Here is a 21307-nt window from a genome sequence, read left to right on the forward strand (position 1 = left end):
TGAACTCAAGAAACTAGATATTAGTAAGCAAAATAATCAATTTAAAATATATGGTACAGATCTAAATGGTGAATTCTCCTCAGAGAAATTTTATATGGTCAGGAAGCACATAAAGAAATATTTACCATTCTTATCCATCAGGGGGATGGAAATCAAAATTACTCTGAGATTCTATCATGTCAGAATGGCTAAGATAAATAACACAAGTGTCAGGTCATGCTGCAAAGGATGTGAAGCAAGGGGAACACTCCTCTATTGCTGGTGGGAGGGCAAACTTTTGTAGGATCTTTGGAAATCAATATGGAGGTTTCTTGAAAAACTGAACGTCAATCTCCCTATAGACACAGCTATACCATTCCTGGGCAAAGGATGACCCACTATGCCAGAAGGACACTTTCTTAACAATGTTCAGAGCAGCTTTTTTTTCCCCATAATAACCAGAAACTAGAATCAGTCTAGATGTCCATCAACTAAACAATGGATAAAATAAATGTAGTACATTTACACAAAGGAGTATTACTCACTTGTTAAAAATAACGAAATCCTGAAATTTGCTGGAGAAATGGAAGAAACTAGAAAATATCATCTTGTGTGAAGTAACCCAGATCCAGAAAAACAAACTGTACTCATTTATAATTAGAGATTAGCTATAAGTACAGGATAATCATGATATAATCCACAGACACAGATAAGCTAAGTAACAAGGAGAGTTCAATGGGGGGGTGGGGGGGAGCATTAATCTAATTCTGAAAGGGAAATAGAGAGTGGACAAGCATGGAGCTATGAGGATGGGAACTGATAGAATCAGGTAGTGGGAAAAAGGATGGAGAGAGTACTGGGACATAAAACTTGAATGGACAGAATCTCTAGAACAAACTAGAAGCCTTGTACAACTGAAGATCCCAGGAATCGCTAAGAATGACCCTAGCTAATACTCTGAGTAATAAGGGATCTGGAGGTTAAGCTACCAGTCTTCTGTAACCAGGTAAGACTTCAAGTGTAAGGACTAGAGCACCAACCTAGCCACATCACTTTGAACCAACAGTTTGTCCTGCCTACAAGATGTGCTAGGGTAAAGTTGATTCAGAAATTGTATGAGATTCCAATGAGTGACTGGTCTAGCTTGAGACCCATGCTGTGAGAATGAGCCTGCCTCTGACACTGCCAGGAACCAGAGGCTCAAATAGCCAGAGAGCTACCATAGAACCAACATTGACTGAAAAAAGTCAATAAAATGATTCCTATATGATACTTTGCTATACTTTTATATTGGTGCCTAGCCCAACTGTCATCAGAGAGGATTCATCCAGAAACTAATGTAAAGAAATTAAGAAACCCACAGCCAAACTTTAGGCAATACTTGAAGAGTCCTGCAGAAAATGTGAAAGGAGGTCTAGAGGAGCCAGTGGTGTCAAGGACACCACAATAGAATACACAGAATCAACTAGTCTGGGCCCATAAGGACTCACAGAGAGTGAACTGACAACCATGGAGCCTTCAGGGGACTGAATTAGGACCTCTGTTTATAACTTAGTGTTGTATAGCTTGTTGTAGAACTCCTGATAGTGGAATCAGGGAGTGTCTCTGAATCTGTTGGCCCTTCCAGTCTTAACAGGAGAGGAAGCCTAGTCTTATTGCAACTTGATGTGTCATGACTGGTTGATATCCATGGGAGGCATGGCCTTTTCTGAAGATAAAGGAGAAATGATTAGAACTGCAGGGAAAAGGCGAGATGGGGCTGATGGACTGGGCAGAGAGGAAAAGTGAAAATGTGGCTAATATGTATCAACAAACAAACAAACAAACAAACAATTTCCTCCCATAATTTGCTTTTGGTCAGAATATTTTATCATAGTAACACAAAGGAAATCTGGTAGTACTGTTGGAGGTTGTAATGTGGGTATTTGGGAGCAAGATTTTTCAAGGTCACACCTGGTCCTTGGTCATTTTTTCTCTCTGCTTCATCTCTTCCATTGGGGGAGTAATATCAGGAAAACACTGCTAATACCATGTTATTACCCTTTACCTCAGACACAAGCAATGCTTTCCATTAGCAAGTTTTAAAACCCTGAGCAAAAATAACCTTCCCTTTTGCGTCAGTCATAGTGAACAAAATCTAACATAGTTGGCTGCCTCTATGCAGGTTATTCCTTAACCAACAAATTATAGGATAAAGTTCTGGAGAATCATAAGGAAATAGTATCCCAAATAGATATCCATTCTATAGTGCTTTTCTATATAGTAATTATAACTGTATAAATTATTTAAGTATGCACTATAATTTCTACTATGGCATAAGGTTCACAATAGCTGGCCTAAGCTTCATGAGTTTAGAAACTTTTTCTTCACCTCCAGAAGCACGTGGTACTTGAAGGATAGATGTATGAGGACAGACTGAATCCCTCAACTTTTCAATTCCATGAAGAGTAAAACCAATAGAGTTAAATGTAATTCACAAAACAAATTTAAAGTCAATGAAATGTAACTCCCAAATTTATTTTAAGATACAAAAGATAACCAAGCATAAATAAAAATCAAAATAAGTCATGCATATGAACAATCATTCTGTTCTTCTAACTAGAGTGCACTGAGTAGCGTGGGTGGTACAGAATCTTTGGATTCCCACAGTTTGTAAATATATGATTATTTAAACATCAAATTTTGATATGGCACAGTAGAAAGATATAGCAAGTTATTGAAACATTCAGTGGGCATTCAGATAAGGCAGATTTATCAAGGTGGTGCTGAGAGAACAGTGCTAGGAGTATTAGATAACCTTAGGGAAGAAGAATAGAATAGCAATAAAAAGAACTGAATATGAAGTACAGACATTATGGAACCTGGCCTTTACAGAAAGTAGTTAGATTTGCCACCACCTTTCAGTTCATTTCAATAGACATCTTCCATAAATATTACCATATATTTCAGTAACTTAAACATATATCTGTGATAATACCTAAATGGATTGCTGGAATCTGTCAAAATTTTATTCATGTAAGAACTTACTAACAACTTTGGCAGTTTTCGAATAATGCTCAAAAATGTACCTACCAGCATGATAGTAACCTGACTTTGTGTTGGTAAACTAGAATATAAAATGTTAATGTTAATAACATCATACTTCACATTAGTTTGTCTTCTTGTGATATAGTTACTTCATAAATAAAACTAGAAAAAAACTCTGTTACTACTAATATGGTTAGCATTTTGCTTCATATTTAATATGTGCTGAATACATCATACCTGTGGGTCTCTGTAAGTTTTTTTGTACTAAAACCCTCCTCAGAGTGCCATCCATTGCTGCCTCCTCTATATGGGAGTGATCCCCAATTACGGTCCAGTACATCATCCTAAAGAGAGTAGGTCAAGGAGATTAGTTTGGGGATAGTGCTGTGAATACTGTCTCCTTCATTTGCCAGTAACTCCTCAGATCACATGTGTCAGAATAACTCAGTCCCTTCATTAAGCAGATTCCTGACCCAACTTGAAAACTCTACAATGTCCAACTTCAACCCAGAGTTTTGCAAATCAATATTATAAATATAATGTCACCCAAATGTAAGTTTTGGAGATACATTATTTAACAATGTACATCAGAGCTTATTATTTGTTATATAATATTTAGTTATGAAAACCCTAAAACCTAGAGAAGACTGTTTCTATCACTTGTAAGTATCTATCTATCTATCTATCTATCTATCTATCTATCTATACATACATACATATATATATAGTGACAGATTATTCACTTGAGATTTTCTTATAATAATATATTATTCAACTAAATACAGATGACTTCACTAATAAGTGTGAACAAAGCTAAAATGAAAATTTAAAAGACAACTGATATGAAATTGAAAGGGGACGTGGTGAGAAGGGGATCTAAAAGAAGTCACAATGGGGAGTAGAATATTAAAATGATCAAAATACTTTGTGTACATGTATAAAATCCTGAGAGGAGGTAGAGGGGATCCAAGAGGAATGAAGGAAGGGGAACCTATTTATGATATATTATATGAGAGACAAATCTATTTTCAACAAAATGATGTTAATTTAAAGTTATTGGAACGATCCCCCCCAAAAAAACTGACAGAGTTCCATTTCCTTTCTCTTTCCTTTTCCAGGTATGAAAGCCCAGGCTAGCACCAAACTCCTTACATAGCTGAAGCTGGCCTTGAACTCTAGATCTGTCTACATTTACCTTCCAAATGCTAAAACCACAGGCAGTGCTAAGTCACTGAAAGGGAAATGGTTCTCATTTGGTGGATACCATATTCTACAGTTCTAGTAAGTGGGTTATTTCTTATATGTATGGCTTTCATTTAAAATTTCTTTTCAACACTGAGTGGAGAAATTTCACCTAGTACCAAAAAAAAAAAAAAAAAAAAGGTATCTCCAGAATCTCTAAGCCATCCTTTTAATATATTTAATGTTTCATATTCAATTGTGGTTTAAAGGTAGTAGTCATGTGATTACCACGTCAATTCCACTGTTTATAATCAATGCACATAAACACAGAGACACGAAAAGAGATTCTCATACCTGTACTAAATGCATAATATAGAAAACATTTATAAAAATATTTGGTGTCAACATCTTTAAAAGGAAACAGTTCTGACAGAGCAGTATGAGGATTTTCCAGTCTCAGAAACCTCTTTTACCTTGAACAAATTACGGAACACAATCTATAAATATCAATATTCATATTATATTGAGAAACAAAAACACCAAGCAATCAACATACCCTCTTTTAGGATTTACAGCAATAGCATAGGGCTCCCCAGCCATATTTGTTAAGAGTCTGGTGCAGTTGGGACCATTGAGCTGTCCTACATTGATGGAGTACCTCAGGCTGGTCCAGTGAGTAGTATAGTAGCTGAACCAGTGCATTCTGGAATGATCTGTCCAGTAAACATTTCCTGCAACCCAGTCAACGGCAATGTCTCGAGGTCTTTTAAATTCAGGACACTAAAAGAGGAAAGGAAAAAATACAGCACAGTATTTTCAGGAGAAAATTTGTATCCTTTTCTGTATCTACACATTAGAATAGTAGAGTTACTAATGGATATTCTACATATTATTAGATGATTTTTCAAGCATTACAGAATCGATGTATCCATTAAAGAATAGCAGTATCTTCTATTCTTCTACTTATTGTCAAACATATAATTTACCCATATTTTTAAGTGTATCAGTTACCAATGTCTTTATTGATGGATGTAATTTTATTTTATGAAGATGTACTGATTTGTGTAGCATTCAGCTATTTATATCCATTTGCATCGTTTGCAATTTTAGGCCATTACAATAAACATGGTAAACATTCATATTCATGTCAATTATAGGATAGCCATTCAGTTTTTAATATTTATTCAGAAATATAATGGTTAAGTACTAAGATATAAATATATACTGCTAGAAAATCTTATTCAAGGACTTTTCACTAATACATAGTTTTAGCAATGTGAGGTAGTATAGGATTTTCTAGATTTCTGCCACATAGAATTGTCTTTAACAAATAAAAAATGTAGGATAAACTGATACATTAACAGGGAAAAACATTTCAATATGTTTTCAGAAAAGCTGAAACATCTGTCTGAGAGCTAGAATATTTTAGTTATTTGGTTTTACAGAGTTATCATGAGAAAAATGAAAAAGTATTCATAGAAAGCATGAGCAAAATATATATTCTGAAGCTTCAGTTAACTTTGTCACTTTGAATGAACCTAAAATAGTAATTAACTTGACATGGTCAGGTTTATTGTGCACAACGAGGAGAAGGGATCCCAAGGAGTGTCATACCAAAAAGAGAAACAATTATTTCAGATGATTCCCATTTCAACCTGCTCATAGTGGAGAAATGATATTTATAGTAATCTTTTGAATGATTTAGTCATGAACCAAAAATAGTAGTTATCTCAAATAGACACACGCGAACACACACACATACACGATCTAAAAATAATAGTTCAAAGGCACTGTTTGTTGATGAGAGAAAGGAGGTTGCCTTCAATAATTCATGGATTCCAGAAGCAATTTCCCTCTTGTGTTATCAGGGATTCAGCACAAGTGAAAAGCATGCATTACTTTAACTATATTGGTTAGATTATCAGAATATAAAAGTAAATTTATCACCAAATGACACACATATTGCATGTCAATGTAAATCATAATAACATGAAAAACTAGGTGTTAAATTGCCATTCTACACTGTTTAATGTCTATTATTGAATATTTATTATGCTGATAAACAAGCAGAACAAACCTTTACTGTGAAGAAATTATGTTGATGATCCACCTTGATCATAAGAAAATATTTACTATTCATTTTATCAGATTTAAACATACAAACTCAAATTCTTGTCTTAATAATATCACTGCCAAAAGTATGAAAATTTCATACAATTTCCTACTTTTTGAAATTAGTCTCTTTGTTTTACTTCATTTATTCTGAAAATGCTGGTTATTCTTTAATTTTACAAGTATTACCTTAAGCCACTGTCATCTATGAAAATCCATCCCTCACATTTTAAGGAATATGGAATCATATTTAGCGATACTTTTTTTAAAGGTAAATGTTATTTTGATGACTGAACCAAGAGTAAAATCTTTAAATACAAACCAGATTTAGTTCAATTTTATAGTATAAAGTACATGTCTAGAAAACTGAAAAGGGCTGACATTTATTTTAAGCACAATGGTTCCTGGTAGTGTGTCACATATAAATCTATTCTGAGATGTTTGTTCCTGTTTTCTTTAAAGTCCTTAATGCTTTGATAAAGTTTCTGACTGATCTTTTATTTTCTGTTCCCTGGGGTCCATCTAGATAATTTTCATTTAAGAAAATTCTATGAGACTAATGGATAAAGGATTTCTATGTGACTATTTTAGACTTTCTTATTGTTTGAGGTTTTAAGGTGGTATCCCAGCTTGCAAACTTCTGTTGTTGATTCTGTCTTCTGGTTCCAAAATCAAGGAATACCTCCTGTTTGACCTACTAAAGCTGAATATTGTGCCAAATTTTGCTACATTCAATTAATTATAACTGATACGCTGATAACATGAGAAACAACATTAATTCCCATGGAATGGGAATTGATGGAAGGAAATTAAGCATGTTATTGGAGACGGTGATTCATAGCAATGAGAGTTCACTGATAAAACAGATAGAGTTTTATTTACAGAAGAAGGAGGAAAAAGAAGAGATCATTCCTCATTATGACTCAAGGCTTTCATAAAAATATTATGATGGAATTATATTATTTTCTTCTCCCATTTCAAATTCTCTACACCCTCCGATATACCTCTTCTTGCAGCACTTAAAATTCATGGTCTTCTCTCTAATTATTGGCACATGCATATATATTCCTGAATACATAAATAAAAGTTCCTTAGTCTGTGTAACGTTAATTATATGTACATTTTTATGGATGACCACTTGGTAACAAATAACCAATTGTCATGCACTTGCATGTATAAGACTATTTCTCACACTTTCAGTATTCCTCAGTTTCTTATATTTCTTTGTGTATGGTTGGAGCCCCATGGAATCATACAGATTTTGAAAGATATATCCACAAATGATTCATGCTAAATAGCTCTTGACAAATGGAGTGAAAGAAAAAACTCTTGTTACAATTTTAACTCTATCTTACAAACACTAAATGTTAAAAAAAAGGTGATTATTATTATTATTTTTTAAAGATTTATTTATTTATTTATTTATTTATTTATTTATTTATTTATTTATTTATTTAAAGTACACTGTAGCTGTCCTCAGACACTCCAGAAGAGGGAGTCAGATCTCCTTGCGGATGGTTGTGAGCCACCATGTGGTTGCTGGGATTTGAACTCCTGACCTTCGGAAGAGCAGTTGGGTGCTCTTACCCACTGAGCCATCTCACCAGCCCAAAGGTGATTATTTAAACTGAGTTAAAGAGACAGAAAAGAGAATTGCCTGGGAATAGAGAACATCATAGCATGTATTGCTTAACCCCAAAAAGGCAGAAAGAAAAGTAAAACAAATCAAATCATGTGTTATATAAAATTGCATAAAAAATTGTTCATTTGTTCCTAGGCCAACAAAGAGGTCAAAACCAATGACTCCATAGTGACATGTCCCATTTGAGAAAGACTAAGGAAATTACCATTCTAACAAATGAAGTTTTTGTTAATATTCTTGAACAACCTAGAAGATACATGTTGATTGATTTCTTCAGAATAATTAAAGGGTCTAAATACACAGGTAAGTTAGGGCCCTATCAAAATATTAGTCAAGAAATTTTTCCCTGAGGCCATGTTTTCAAGAATCTTCCCCAATTTCTCTTCTATTAGTTTCAGTGTACCTGGTTTTATGTGGATGTTCTTGATTCACTTGGACTTGTGCTTTATACAAAGAGATAAGAATGGATCACTGTGCATTCCTCTACATGTTGACTGGATGGTTTTAGCTCTTTTGTCAAAGATCAAGTGAGCATAGGTATCTGGGTTCATTTCTGGGTCTTCAATTCTATTCCTTTGATATATGTGCCTGTCTCTGTACTAATACCTTACAATATTATCATGATTACTCTGTAATACAGCTTTAGGTCAGGTATGGTTATTTCCCCAGAGGTAAGTTTTTGTAGAGAATAGTATTTTTCTATCCCATTTTTTGTTTTTTTGTTTTTTTGTTTTTGTTTTTTGTTATTCCAAATGAATTCTTAAAGATGGGGTACAGATGTAAACAAAGAATTCTCAACTGAGGAATATTGAATGGTCAAGAAGCACATAAAGAAATGTTCAACATCCTTAGTCATCAGGGAAATGCAAATCAAAACAACCCTGATATTTCATCTCACACTAGTCAGAATGACTAACATTTAAAATTCAGGGGAGAGCAGATGCTTGAAAGGATATAGAGAAAGAGTAATACTCCTCCATTGTTGGTGGAATTGCAAGCTGGTACAACCACTCTGTATATCATTCTGGCAGTTCCTTAGAAAATTGGACATAGTATTACCTGAGGACCCAGATATACCACTCTTGGGCATATACCCAAAAGATTTTCCAACATATAACAAGGATACATGTTACACTATGTTCATAGCAGCATTATTTATAATAGCCAGAAGTTGAAAAGAACTCAGATTTCCTTCAACAGAGCAATGAATACAGCAAATGTGGTACATTTACACAATGGAGTACTACTTAGCAATTAAAACAATGATTTCATGAATTTATTAGGCAAATGGATGGAACTAGAAAATATCATCCTGAGTGAGGTAACCCAGTCACAAAAGACCACACACACATGATATGTACTCACTAATAAGTGGATATTTACTCAAAAGCACAGAATACCCAAGATACAATTCACAGACCATATGAATCTCAAGAAGGAAGACCAAAGTGGTTTGGAACTAGGATAGGGAAAATTAATCACTGAACCAAGTAGAGAGGCAGTGATAATATTTACCTGCTATGTACATGTATTACACTTGTCTGTGGCTCCAGGTAGAGATATCAACAGACAGATATTATACAGGAATTAATAAAATATGTATGTGGTTCTAGGCTCCGATTTATGGCAACTCTGGAGAAATCAGATTATTAAATTTTATAAGATTAGACTTACAAGATTAGGTTTTAGGTGTTGCGCCCAGTGATTGAGCTACCATTGTTTCTGGAAAGTAAAAAATAGAATAAAATAAAGAAAAAAGAGAAAGAAAGAAAGAAAGAAAGAAAGAAAGAAAGAAGGAAGGAAGGAAGGAAGGAAGGAAGGAAGGAAGGAAGGAAAGATTTTCTCAAAGAGCCAACTCCTGGTTTTGTTGATTTTTAGTATAGTTCTTTTCGGTTCTACCTGGTTGATTTCAGCCCTGAGTTTGATTATTTCTTGCTGTATAATCCTCTTGGGTGTATTTTCTTCTTTTTATTCTAGAGCTTTAAGTTTTGCTGCTAAGCTGCTAGATAAATGATATAACAAGATGGCTGCTCTAGGCAGAGAGGTGAACAGTAACATGGTATGAAGAATACTTTATATGTGTCAAAGGATACTCAAATTCTGTGTAACATGGGTTTCATGGGAATCTTGTTTTTTGTTGTTTTTTTTTGTTTGTTTGATTGTTTTTTAATCTTGTTTGGCAAAAAACAAGGCCTAATAATAGGCACATACAGTATTTTAGTTTACTTCATTTGTTTTGGATTGTTGTAACCTTCAAAATGGGTGTGATTTTGAGTTTTGAGGTTTTATTATTCCTCTGGAAGAGAGGTCAGGATACAAACTTTCATGGTATCTGACTGAAGGATATGCTACTTTGGGAGAAAGGTTTTGTCTTTGCCTGTTTAGAAAAGGTGATTAGAGTCTATACACCTTCCAAATTTATATGGTCAGATATGACAAAGAGATATGACAAAGAGAGGACCAGATTCCAGAGATCAAACAAAAACATTATCTTGATGATAGTAAAATTTTGTTTTGTGATTTGTATATTATAGAATACACAGCCTTGGTGAATGTCCTCGTCAGACATGCTGAACTGACCAGCTTGAACTCCTGGTATCTTGAACTTTCAGCTGGATCCAGTCAAGACACCGACATCAGAGACAAAATGGTAATAGTTGTGCTTGATTCATATTTGAGAGAAAAGTTTTGTTTTTTTATTAGAACAGAAAGGGGGAAGTGTTGTGGATGGGCCTGGTGCTGTTTATATGTTTATGCTAATTCTGTTTTCCTGAGAGGATTTGTAGTCAAGGAGTGAGTCATGTGTTCATGTGACTTCTTGTGAACCAATCCCCTAATGAATAAAGGAGCCAATCACTGAGTGATAGGAGGGACTTACAGGTTCGCGAGGGGAAGAGAGAAGGAGGCAAGAGAGAGGGTCCTTTTGGATAGGGATAATGTGAGGCCAAGATGTAGCTACTAATGTCTCCTGGTTTATGGCAAATCCGGAGAAATCAGATTATTAAATTTTATAAGATTAGATTTACAAGATTAGGTTTTAGGTGTTATGCCCAGTGATTGAGCTACCATTGTTTCTGAAAAGTAAAAAAATAGAATAAAATAAAGAAAAACAAGAGAAAGAAAGAAAGAAAGAAAGAAAGAAAGAAAGAAAGAAAGAAAGAAAGAAAGAAAGAAGGAAGGAAGGAAGGAAGGAAGGAAGGAAGGAAGGAAGGAAGGAAGGAAAGATTTTCTCAAAGAGCCAACTCCTGGTTTTGTTGATTCTTAGTATAGTTCTTTTTGGTTCTACCTGGTTGATTTCAGCCCTGAGTTTGATTATTTCTTTCTGTATAATCCTCTTGGGTGTATTTTCTTCTTTTTATTCTAGAGCTTTAAGTTTTGCTGCTAAGCTGCTAGTGTGTGTTCTCTCTAATTTCTTTTGGAGGCCCTCAGAGCTATGAGTTTTCCTCTTATCACTGCTTTCATTGTGTCTCATAAATTTGAGTATGTTGTACCTTCTTCTTGTATCTGTTGAGGCCTGTTTTTTTGACCAATTATATAGTCAGTTTTGGAGAAGTTACCTTGAGTTGCCAAGAAGAAGGTATATTCATTTGTTTTAGGACGAAATGTTCCATAGATTTGGTCTGTCACTTCCCTTAGTTTTTAGTGTGTCTGTCTCTGTTTAGTTTCTGTTTCACGATCTGTCCAATGATCTGGGTGTTGAAGTCTCCCACTATTATTGGGGGGGGGGCAATGTACTTTGAGCTTTAGTAAAGTTTCTGTTATGAATATGGGTGTCCTTGCATTTAGAGCATAGAATTGGAGTTCAGAATTATGAATTCTTCTTGGTAGATTTCTCCCTTGATGAGTATGAAGTATCTTCCTTCCTTCCTTCCTTCCTTCCTTCCTTCCTTCCTTCCTTCCTTCCTTCCTTCCTTCCTTTCTTTTTCTTTCTTTCTTTCTTCCTTCCTTTCTTTCTTTCTTTCTTTCTTTCTTTCTTTCTTTCTTTCTTTCCTTCTTCCTTTTTTTTTGTAAATTTTGGTTGAAAGTTGATTTTATTCGAAAATAGAATGACTACTCCAGCTTGTTTTTTGGGACCATCTGCTTATGAAAACTGTTTTCCAGAATTTTATTCTGAGGTAGTGTCTGTCTTTGACACTGAGGTATATTTTCCTATATTTAGCAAAATGCTCGGTCCTGTTTCCATATCCAGTCTGTTAATCTATGTCTTTTTATTGGGACCATTGATGTTAAGAAATTTTAAGGAATAGTGATTGTTGCTTCCTGTAATTTTTGTTATTAGAGGTGGAATTATGTTTGTGTGGCTATTTTCTTTTGGGTTTGTTGAAAGATTACTTTCTTGCTTTTTCTAAAGTGTAGCTTCCCTCCTTGTGTTGACTTTTTCCTTCTATTATCCTTTTTAGGGCTGGATTTGTGGAAAGATACTATAAAAATTATCTTTTGTCATTGAATATCTTGGTTTCTCCATCTATGGTTATTGAGAGTTTTTCTGGGTATAGTAGCCTGGAATGATATTTGTGTTCTCTTAGGGTCTGTATAACATCTGCCCAGGATCTTCTAGCTTTCAAAGTGTCTGATGAGAAGTCTAGTGTAATTCTAATAGGTCTGTCTTCATATATTACGTGACCTTTTTCCCTTACTGCTTTTAATATTTCTTCTTTGTTTTGTGTTTTTTGGTGTTTTGACTATTATGTGATGAGAGGGATTTCTTTTTTGGTCCATTCTATTTAGAACTCTGTAGGCTTCTTGTATGTTTATGGGCATCTCTTTCTTTAGGTAAGGAAATTTTCTTCTATAACGTTATTGAAGATACTTACTGACCCTTTAAGTTGGCAATCTTCACTTTCTTCTATACCTATTATCCTAAGGTTTGGTCTTCTCATTGTGTCCTAGATTTCGTGGATGTTTTGGATTAGGATCTTTTGCATTTTTCACTTTTTTTGATTGTTTTATCTATGTTTTCTATGGTATCTTCTGCACGTGTGATTCTCTAGTCTATCTCTTATATTCTGTTGGTGATCCTGAGTCTATGACTCCCGATCTCTTTCCTAGATATTCTATCTCCAGGGTTGTCTCCCTTTGTGATTTCTTTATTGATTCTATTTCCAATTTTGGATCCATGATGGTTTTGTTCAATTCCTTTACCTGTTTGGTTGTGTTTTCCTATAATTCGTTAAGGGATTTTTGTGTTTCCACTTTAAGAGCTTCTACCTGTTTACCTATGTTCTCCTGTATTTCTTTAAGGGAGTTACTTATGTCCTTCTTAAAGTCCTCTATCATCATCATGAGATGTGACTTTAAATCAGAGTCTTAGTTTTCTGCTGTGTTCTATATCCAGGGCTCACTGTGGTGGGAGAATTGTGTTCTGATGATGCTAAGTAGCCTTGTTTTCTGTTGTATATGTTCTTGCCCTTGCCTCTTGCCTTCTGGATATCTATGGTGTTAGCTGGTCTAGCTATCTCTGACTGTGGCTTGTCCCTCCTTCAAGCCTGTGTGTTAGTACTTCTGGGGAACCAGTTCTCTCTGGGATGATTTTAAGTATGGAGAGCTGTAGCACATAGTCAGCTCTGGGGTGCATATGGAAATCTGAAGGATCCTGTCCCCAGCTGTTCATTGGTTCCTGTGTCCTGATGACTCTGGGCTAGTCCCTCTTGGACCAGGAATGTGAGCAGAAGTGGTGGTGTTACCTGAGCTCACAGGTGTGCCAGTACTCCTGGGAGACCAGCTCTCCTGGTGCTATTTGAGTATGGAGTGCTGTGGCACAGGACAGCTCCGGGTGCAGAAAATTTAGTGACCTCGTCTGTAAAGTCATCTCATACTAGCCTACCTATACTATATCCAAGCTGTAGGCCTTTCCTTAGACACTCATTGTATTTCCAGCTTCAGTATGAGACAAACATATCTTTAAAAGATGGAAGGCAAATGATGTGAGGCATAGGAATACAAAGAAGAATTATAAATGCCCAGGTATCATCACAAAATTGTTAATAATTTGAAAAGCAATTATAGCATATTATCCATTTCAACCTTTTGTCAACTAAGCTCACCAGTAATATAGAAATTTTCTCAAAGGAGAATACCTAAATGCACACCAGGACATATAACTCATCTATCTAATCATGTACTTAGTCAAAATTTTCAAGATTTTAAGGAGGACATAATGAGCTAAATGAAATTAATGATAACAGTAAAAAACGTTAGTAATTATATTATTATAAACACTAACTACAAACTCTAATATATCATGGCTGTCAAGATAGACTTCCATATCCTTCAAAACTATCTGCCATAGTTGAGGATAAACCCTTTTCCTGTGATATAAACAGGATAAAATGAACCATTCCCATGAAACTATCCCTACATAAAATACTGCATGAAATACTTAAGACTAAAGACAGAAGTTAGCCAAGTCAAAAGAGAACAGAAAGAAGAAATGAAAAAAAAAAAACTAACAAACAAACCAATGTTTATTGTTACCAACACAAAGGAACACAAATAGAATGATTATCATCAGCATACACTTTTCAAAAATACTGTTGAATTCTGATGGTCTCAAGCCTCCATCCACAAAAAATAGGCTAATTGAACAAATTAATAAACAAAATCCTCTGTTTTTCTCCCCAGGTTCCTCCCATACCTGATCATATGCCCCTTCCCCTCAACCCCTGTCTCCTTCCTTCCCTCTATCTCCTGTGATTATTTTCTTTTCTCTTCTGAGATGGGATCTCAAGTGGTTCCCAGGACCCAACAGGGATGGCATTAGTCAAAATACCCAATAAAGGGGAGAGAGAACCTGTAGAGACCATAATCTGTGGTAGGCATGGTCCCTGTTGAAGGATGAGACAACCCACCCATCTCAAAAATATTAATCCAGAATTTCTCCAGTCAAAGGAAATGCAGGGACAAAGAGTGAAGCAGAGACTGAAGGAAAGGCCATCCAGAAACTGCCCACCTAGGGATCCATCCCATCTGCAGACACTAAACCTAGACACTATTGCTGATGCCAAAAAGTCCTTGCTGATAGTTATCCCCTGAGAGGCTGTGCCAGAGTCTGACCAATACAGACGGTAGATGCACACAGCCAGCCATCTGACTAAGCGCAGGGACCCCAATGGAGGAGTTAGGGGAAGGACTGAAGGAGCTGAAGGAGTTAGCAAATCCACATGAAAAACAATATCAACCAACCAGACCCTCAAAGCTCCCAGGGACTAAATCACCAACCAAAAAGTATACATGGAGGGACCCATGTCTCTAGCTGCTTATGTAGCAGAGGATTACCTTATTTGGCATCAGTGGGAGGGGAGCCCCTTGGTTCTGTGGGGGCTCAATGGATTAGCCAGTGTAGGGTAATGCTAGGTTGCAAAGGTGAGAGGTGGAAGGTGAGCACCCTCATAGAAACGGGGTGCGGGGGGTGGCAGGAAAGGGGATAGGGACTTACTTTCGAAGGGTAATAACATTTAAAATTAAAAAAATAAAATAAGCAATAAAAATTTTAAAAGTGTCGAAAAAAAGGAAACAAAATCAATTTCTTTTTTCTTTACAAGTAATTCAACTTAGCTTTAGATATAGACACCATCATAAGGGAAAAGATCAAGTAAATTTATTTCAGAAAATTGAAACAAGGAACCAAATGAGTGTTGATATTATATTTGATGAAATATATTTGAAATTAATACTAAACAGAAAAAATATAAAGCACTTTGTTTTAATCAGGTGGACAATTAATCAATAAGAGATTATAATTCTAAATATATATGCACTAAAATCTGTTTTAGTATTATTGGACTTAAAGGTACAGATTAACTCAAAAATAGTAGATGATTTTTTAATAACTTTTTCTCGACAACAGAGATTATCTGAGTGGTGAATCAATCAATCATTCAATAAATACATAAATACACAAAATATAAATTAATTACTTAATCCATAAGCAAAGAAACCAAAGATATTAACATTGAGAAATAACATCTATTAAATGGACTCTACACATACACCATTCTAACTAAATAATATCCATTCTATGCAGCATCTCATGGAAGAAGCTATAAAAAAACTTCATGTTGAGATACAAAACACATCTTTAAAAATGAAAGGAAAAATTGAAATAACTCTATGTATTCTATCTAAATACAATGTTATAAAATTTAAAACCCATAGCAAAAAAATCTCTAGTAAATAAACAAACTATGAAAGCTCAAGCAATATATTCCTGAATGAGAAGTGGATCAAAGAAGAAAGCCAGAAAAAACTTAAAAGCCTCAGAAATTCACTGAAAATGAGAACATAGCAGTAAACACTCTGGGATACATTTGTAAAAGTTCTAACAAGGCAATTTTTAAAAGATATACATAGTGATCAGGTTACATAACCAAAAATAAAAAATAAACATGTCATGGATTTGAAAGAGAGCAAATAGGGGAGTATAAGATTATTTGTAGAAATGAATGGAGAGAAAAAAATCAGGTAAAAGGGGAAAATCATGTAATCATATTATATCACAAAAATAATTTTAAAAGTTCAGAAAAGACACTAATAAATAAAGGATACAACCCAAGAATTTATATAAACAAAACAAAAACAAATCCAAAAAGAAATAACAAAAATTAGAGTTAAAATGAATGAGAGAATGAGAATGAAAGCTACTAGGACCCAACTAATGGAAGAGTAGGTTCTCTGTTAATGAGAAATTAAACTAGATCAACAAACCCATGTCAAAATGAGCAGAAAGAAAGAGGGAAACTAAATCAACAGACTCAGCATTGAACAGAGAATAACGACAGCAGATGTGAACACAATTAAGACTATCTTAAGGGAAATCTGTAAAATTAGAATGCTAAAAGTAATGGATGAATTCCTAGATTCATCCAAACCATCAAAGTCAAACAATTAAAGATTAACACCCTAATTAGAAGCCTAGCTCATATGGATTCACAGAAAAATTTTAGAAGACCTTCAAAGCAAAAATGCTTTTTAAATTGAAATTATAAAAGACCTTCAGAAAAACATACTTTAAAATTTTTTCTATTAATAGAAAAAGAAGAAACACACCGAGATTCCTATGAAGTCAATAATACTCTAATACCAAAAACCAGATTAAGAAATACACCACACACACAGGGAGAGAAAAAGAGAGAGAGAAAGAGACAGACAGACAGACAGACAGACAGACAGACAGATAGACACAGACATAGTCGTAGAGAGACACAGAGAGACAGACAGAACTATAGCACAATTTTCCTGATGAGCATTATCTTAGCTGGGATTTCCTTTGCTGTGCAGAGACATCATGACTAAGCCAACTCTTATAAAGGAGAATTTTAAATTGGGGCTGGCTTACAGATTCAAAAGTTCTGTCCACAATCATCAAAGTGGGAATTATGGCAGCATCCAGGCATGCTAGCCTTGGAGGAGCTGAGAGTTATCCATCTTGATCAGAAGGCAGCCAGGAGAAGACTTTTTCACATATGGCTAGGAGGAGGGACTTAAAGCCCACACCCACAGTGATAGACTTTCTCTAACTAGGCCACACATACTCCAACATCTCCTAGTAGTGCCACTCCCTCATTCAAGCATATTCAAACCACAAACCTCAATTAAAAAATCCTCAGTAAAATACTTGTAAGCAAAATATAGGAATATACCAAAAAGATCATCTGTCATGCTCAAGTTGGATTTTAAAAGGAGATGCAGAGATGGAACAAAAGAAGTTGAAAATTCTAATACATAAAAAATAAAACAAATCTCGAAATTCATAATAAACAATTGACCCAGGATAGCCAAAACAATCCTTTAGTGTACTTGACTACAATGAAGTGATACTTGACAAAAACACACATTAGAGAAAATAAGTCACCAAATCAACAAAAGCCGATAATCAGGCAGTTTTAATGAAGAATTCCAACAGACTTTCAAAGAAGATTTATGCCAACACCCTCCAAATTGTTAAATAAATTATAAATTGAAGGAATATTTCACAAAATATTTTACGAGGTCACATATTCATAGACTCCAAGAATTTGGGAATAAAGGAAAGGACTAATAAGGGACACATTTTCTTTTTTCTGGGAATGAAGAAAGGAAAAAAAAATTTAGGGAGAATGGAAGTATGAGGTAGAGGAACAGGAGGATCAGGTCATGAGTGGAGAGGTGGGAGAGGAGATGGGAAAGATGAGGTGAAAGTAGGGAGACATGGCTTGAACTGAAGAGCATAGGAGGTATTGTGATACCTAGTATAGTAGAAAACTCTTAAAATTAAGAATTTGATTTTAATAAAGTCTCCAAATAATAAGGAAGGCAAAGCCGTAACTTGCCATTTCTTGTCAACCAAAGAAGCTATTAGTTATATCTGGTTATATCAATTGAGTTGTTGTCCAAAGGCATCCCATGCAAATTCTTGCACAACCCAGGTTATTACTAAGACAAGGGGTTGCACTTCACAAGATGATAACAAAGCCCCAATGGCTGATTATATCACTTAACATAACTCATTAAAAATGAACAAGTTGATCATTTGCTTGTATAGAACCTCTACATCCTAGTGTCTTTCATATGGGAAGGTAATCTGCAGGCTACCAAAGAAAAAAATCTTAAAACATCAACCTACCTACATTCCCTTTTGGTCTATAATGCCATCCTTAATGAAGGATGTGCTAGAACAATAGTAGCACATAAGGTGTGGGAATAACTAACTGATCTCTAATTTCACATAAGATCCACTCCACAAGATGGAAGGGATAGCGGGCACTTCTGGGGTAACTGAGAACCAAGGCTCTATTAATAGATTCAAACATCATCAGAGAGGCTTCCTCCTGCAACAGATGGAAAATATACAGAGATCCACAGCCAAACATTACCCAGAGAGGGACAGATACCTAAGAATACACAGATCTAAATGAGATGTCTCTATCAAATCCCTCTCCTCAGAGTTCAGGGAACCCCATGGAAACAAAGTCAGAAAGAGTGTAATAACAACAGGAAATGGAGGGCAACAGGAGAGCAAGTATCTCTGAAGCAACTGAGCAAAGCAGAAGGTACTCTGCATGCTACCAGAAAAGTAATGCTAAAAGAAAACTAAATATCACTATCATCCAGTTAGCAACTGTGCTTCTGGCAACAAAATCATGCATATACTAGTACAACATACACTAGTACAATTCTGGTATAAATCTTATGGCAGTAATCAACTACATTTTTGTTGGATTTTAAGGCCCACTCCATGAGATAGAACCCATATTTGCCACTGCAAAAGCAGCCAGGAATCTTCAGATTAGATAGCTCATGGGCCTAGGGGAACTCCTATTATTGTTTTGCTAAATTACCATAGTGATAAAATGACTTGTAATTACAGATTGCTCTGCACATGATGCAGAGAATGACTCAACCTTCATCAAAGAAGCTTCTTGCAGTAATTGGCAATTAACAAAGGGTTCCACACCTGGAAAATATTCTGAGAGTGAGAGACCTTTGGAGTACTCAGTCCTAAATGGGTGATAAACAGATTTCAAGAGCCAGAGGTGGTCTATGACTCTGAGGCAACAGTGTCTTCCAGACAAAGCAGTATCAATAATAGGTACAAAGTCATAGACCGCAACAGCATACACAAGACATGCACAGCTTCAAAACAGACATAATCCTAGAACTGAGAAGGAGGAGGGAACACAAGATCCCACCTCTAACCTATTAGCTATTTCTAACTCATACTAGGAAAGAGAAATTTTTCTTTAATGAAGTGTCAACTATATCTTAACTCAGGCCCCGTGTGTAGGAATAACAGGCAAATACAAAACCAACTCCATTTTTTGGTGAACTTTTTGTTTTTGTTTTGTTTTATTTTGTTTGATATTATTTTTACTATTGCTTTATTTTTTTAAAAAAAATGTATGTTTTGCTTTTCAAATTTTCTTGTTTTTATCTTTTTGTTTTGTTGTTTTTAAAGTGAGATGGTGGGGAAAGAACATGAAGTTGAGTAGGTGTGGAAGACAGGAGGATTGGGAGGAGTATGGGAAAGAAATATGCTCAAAATGTATATGTAAAATTTTTAGTAAAAATTTAAAAAACTAAAAGAAATTGATAGAAAAAAATCCCAATGTATTAATCATTTGATTCTGTGATTTTTTCCCTTGTCTTTAGATTTAGAGAAAATTCCATGTGTCAAAATCATATTTGTAGAAAAGTCCTGAGTTTTGTTTTCTAAGAATTATAGAAGCCTCAGTCTGTATTTTTCAACACATATATGGAAACTTAGAACATAAAATAGATTTTATGTTTTTGAACTAATTGGTGATAAGCTGGTAACCATTAGAAACACACACTTTTATCTGACATTAAAAAATGTTTTTGTTTTGTTTTGTTTTGTTTTGTTTTTTATACGCAAGATGTATTTTAGAGAAATAATAGGTTCAGGTAAAAGTTGAGAGACACATATTCTAACATATTCTATTGCCTGTCTTTGTGAAATCACAAATGTTTATTACCTGGAATGGGATTTAGAAGTTGACTGCTTTCAAGACTGTAAACATTTTTTCAGATGTACAATTAAGAGTCAGAGATGTTAATTTATCTGAAATTTACCCTAAATCAAAGTGGTCAGAATAGACTCTTGCATCTTGTTACATTAAGGCACTGGGATTAGAAAGTAGTAGTGAACCACAGTGCAATGGTCTTCCTTAGGGTAGCCTTGACTTTTAAAGGGCCTGAAATGTTGGGGAAAGTCAAGTCCTGTAGAGGCAAGTGGTAAAACCCGTGGCTCAACAGCTCCCCTCTCTTTGATACTGCATTGAATCGGCTATTAGCTCTTTGACAGCAAGTGTTATATTAAAGTAATCGACAGCTTCCCTGGTTAATGTTGTTAGTTATATTCCGTCTGAAAGGACTGGAGAAAATAGTCTAGACAATGTAACAAACTCATCACAACCATTTAAATGTAAGTTAGGTTTCATATCTTGTTTCAGACAAGCCTAATGAAAGTCTTTACCACTGATTACAAGCAATTTTCTACTGAAGTTACAGAAAGCTGCAGACATGACAGCAAATAAATGTGTATACTGTATAAATAAGACATACATACTCATACATCTGACTGAATAAATATAAAACCTTAGTTATCACATATTAAATGTTTTGACATCTAATCTATAAAATATAAAATGTATTTATTAACACTGATTGTGTATAAATCTATCTGAGAACTAAATTAAACAAAATAATTTGCATCCAAAGATTATACCAAAACTAAACATGTAAGTGATCTTTAAAAAACTGTCAGTCATCTTAAGTACAACACGCAGCACACAGCATCCTGTCAATAAATTTTAACAATGTAGTTAGGTAGTAATACAATTTGTTGGTTCATATAAAAATTAATGTATT

General features: G+C 34.9%; 1 protein-coding gene across 8 annotated transcripts in view; it reads right to left on the reverse strand.

Annotated features, from left to right (window-relative positions):
- The window catches only part of Lrp1b (low density lipoprotein-related protein 1B), a 2058309-nt gene that overhangs the window by 78958 nt on the left and 1958044 nt on the right, over window positions 1–21307 (reverse strand). For 7 of the 8 annotated variants that reach the window (XM_006498463.4, XM_006498461.4, XM_017319348.2 and 4 more), the window contains 2 exons: window positions 4745–4968; window positions 3244–3350 (listed from right to left, as the gene is read on the reverse strand). In XM_006498463.4, the coding sequence (XP_006498526.1) occupies window positions 3244–3350; window positions 4745–4968 (331 nt within the window). Of the gene's footprint in view, window positions 1–3243; window positions 3351–4744; window positions 4969–21307 lie in introns of those variants that run through there. The other variant, XR_374143.4, reaches the window with a different exon arrangement.

The sequence above is a fragment of the Mus musculus genome, chromosome 2, assembly GCF_000001635.26.
Source record: "Mus musculus strain C57BL/6J chromosome 2, GRCm38.p6 C57BL/6J".
Taxonomy (NCBI): Eukaryota; Metazoa; Chordata; class Mammalia; order Rodentia; family Muridae; genus Mus; species Mus musculus.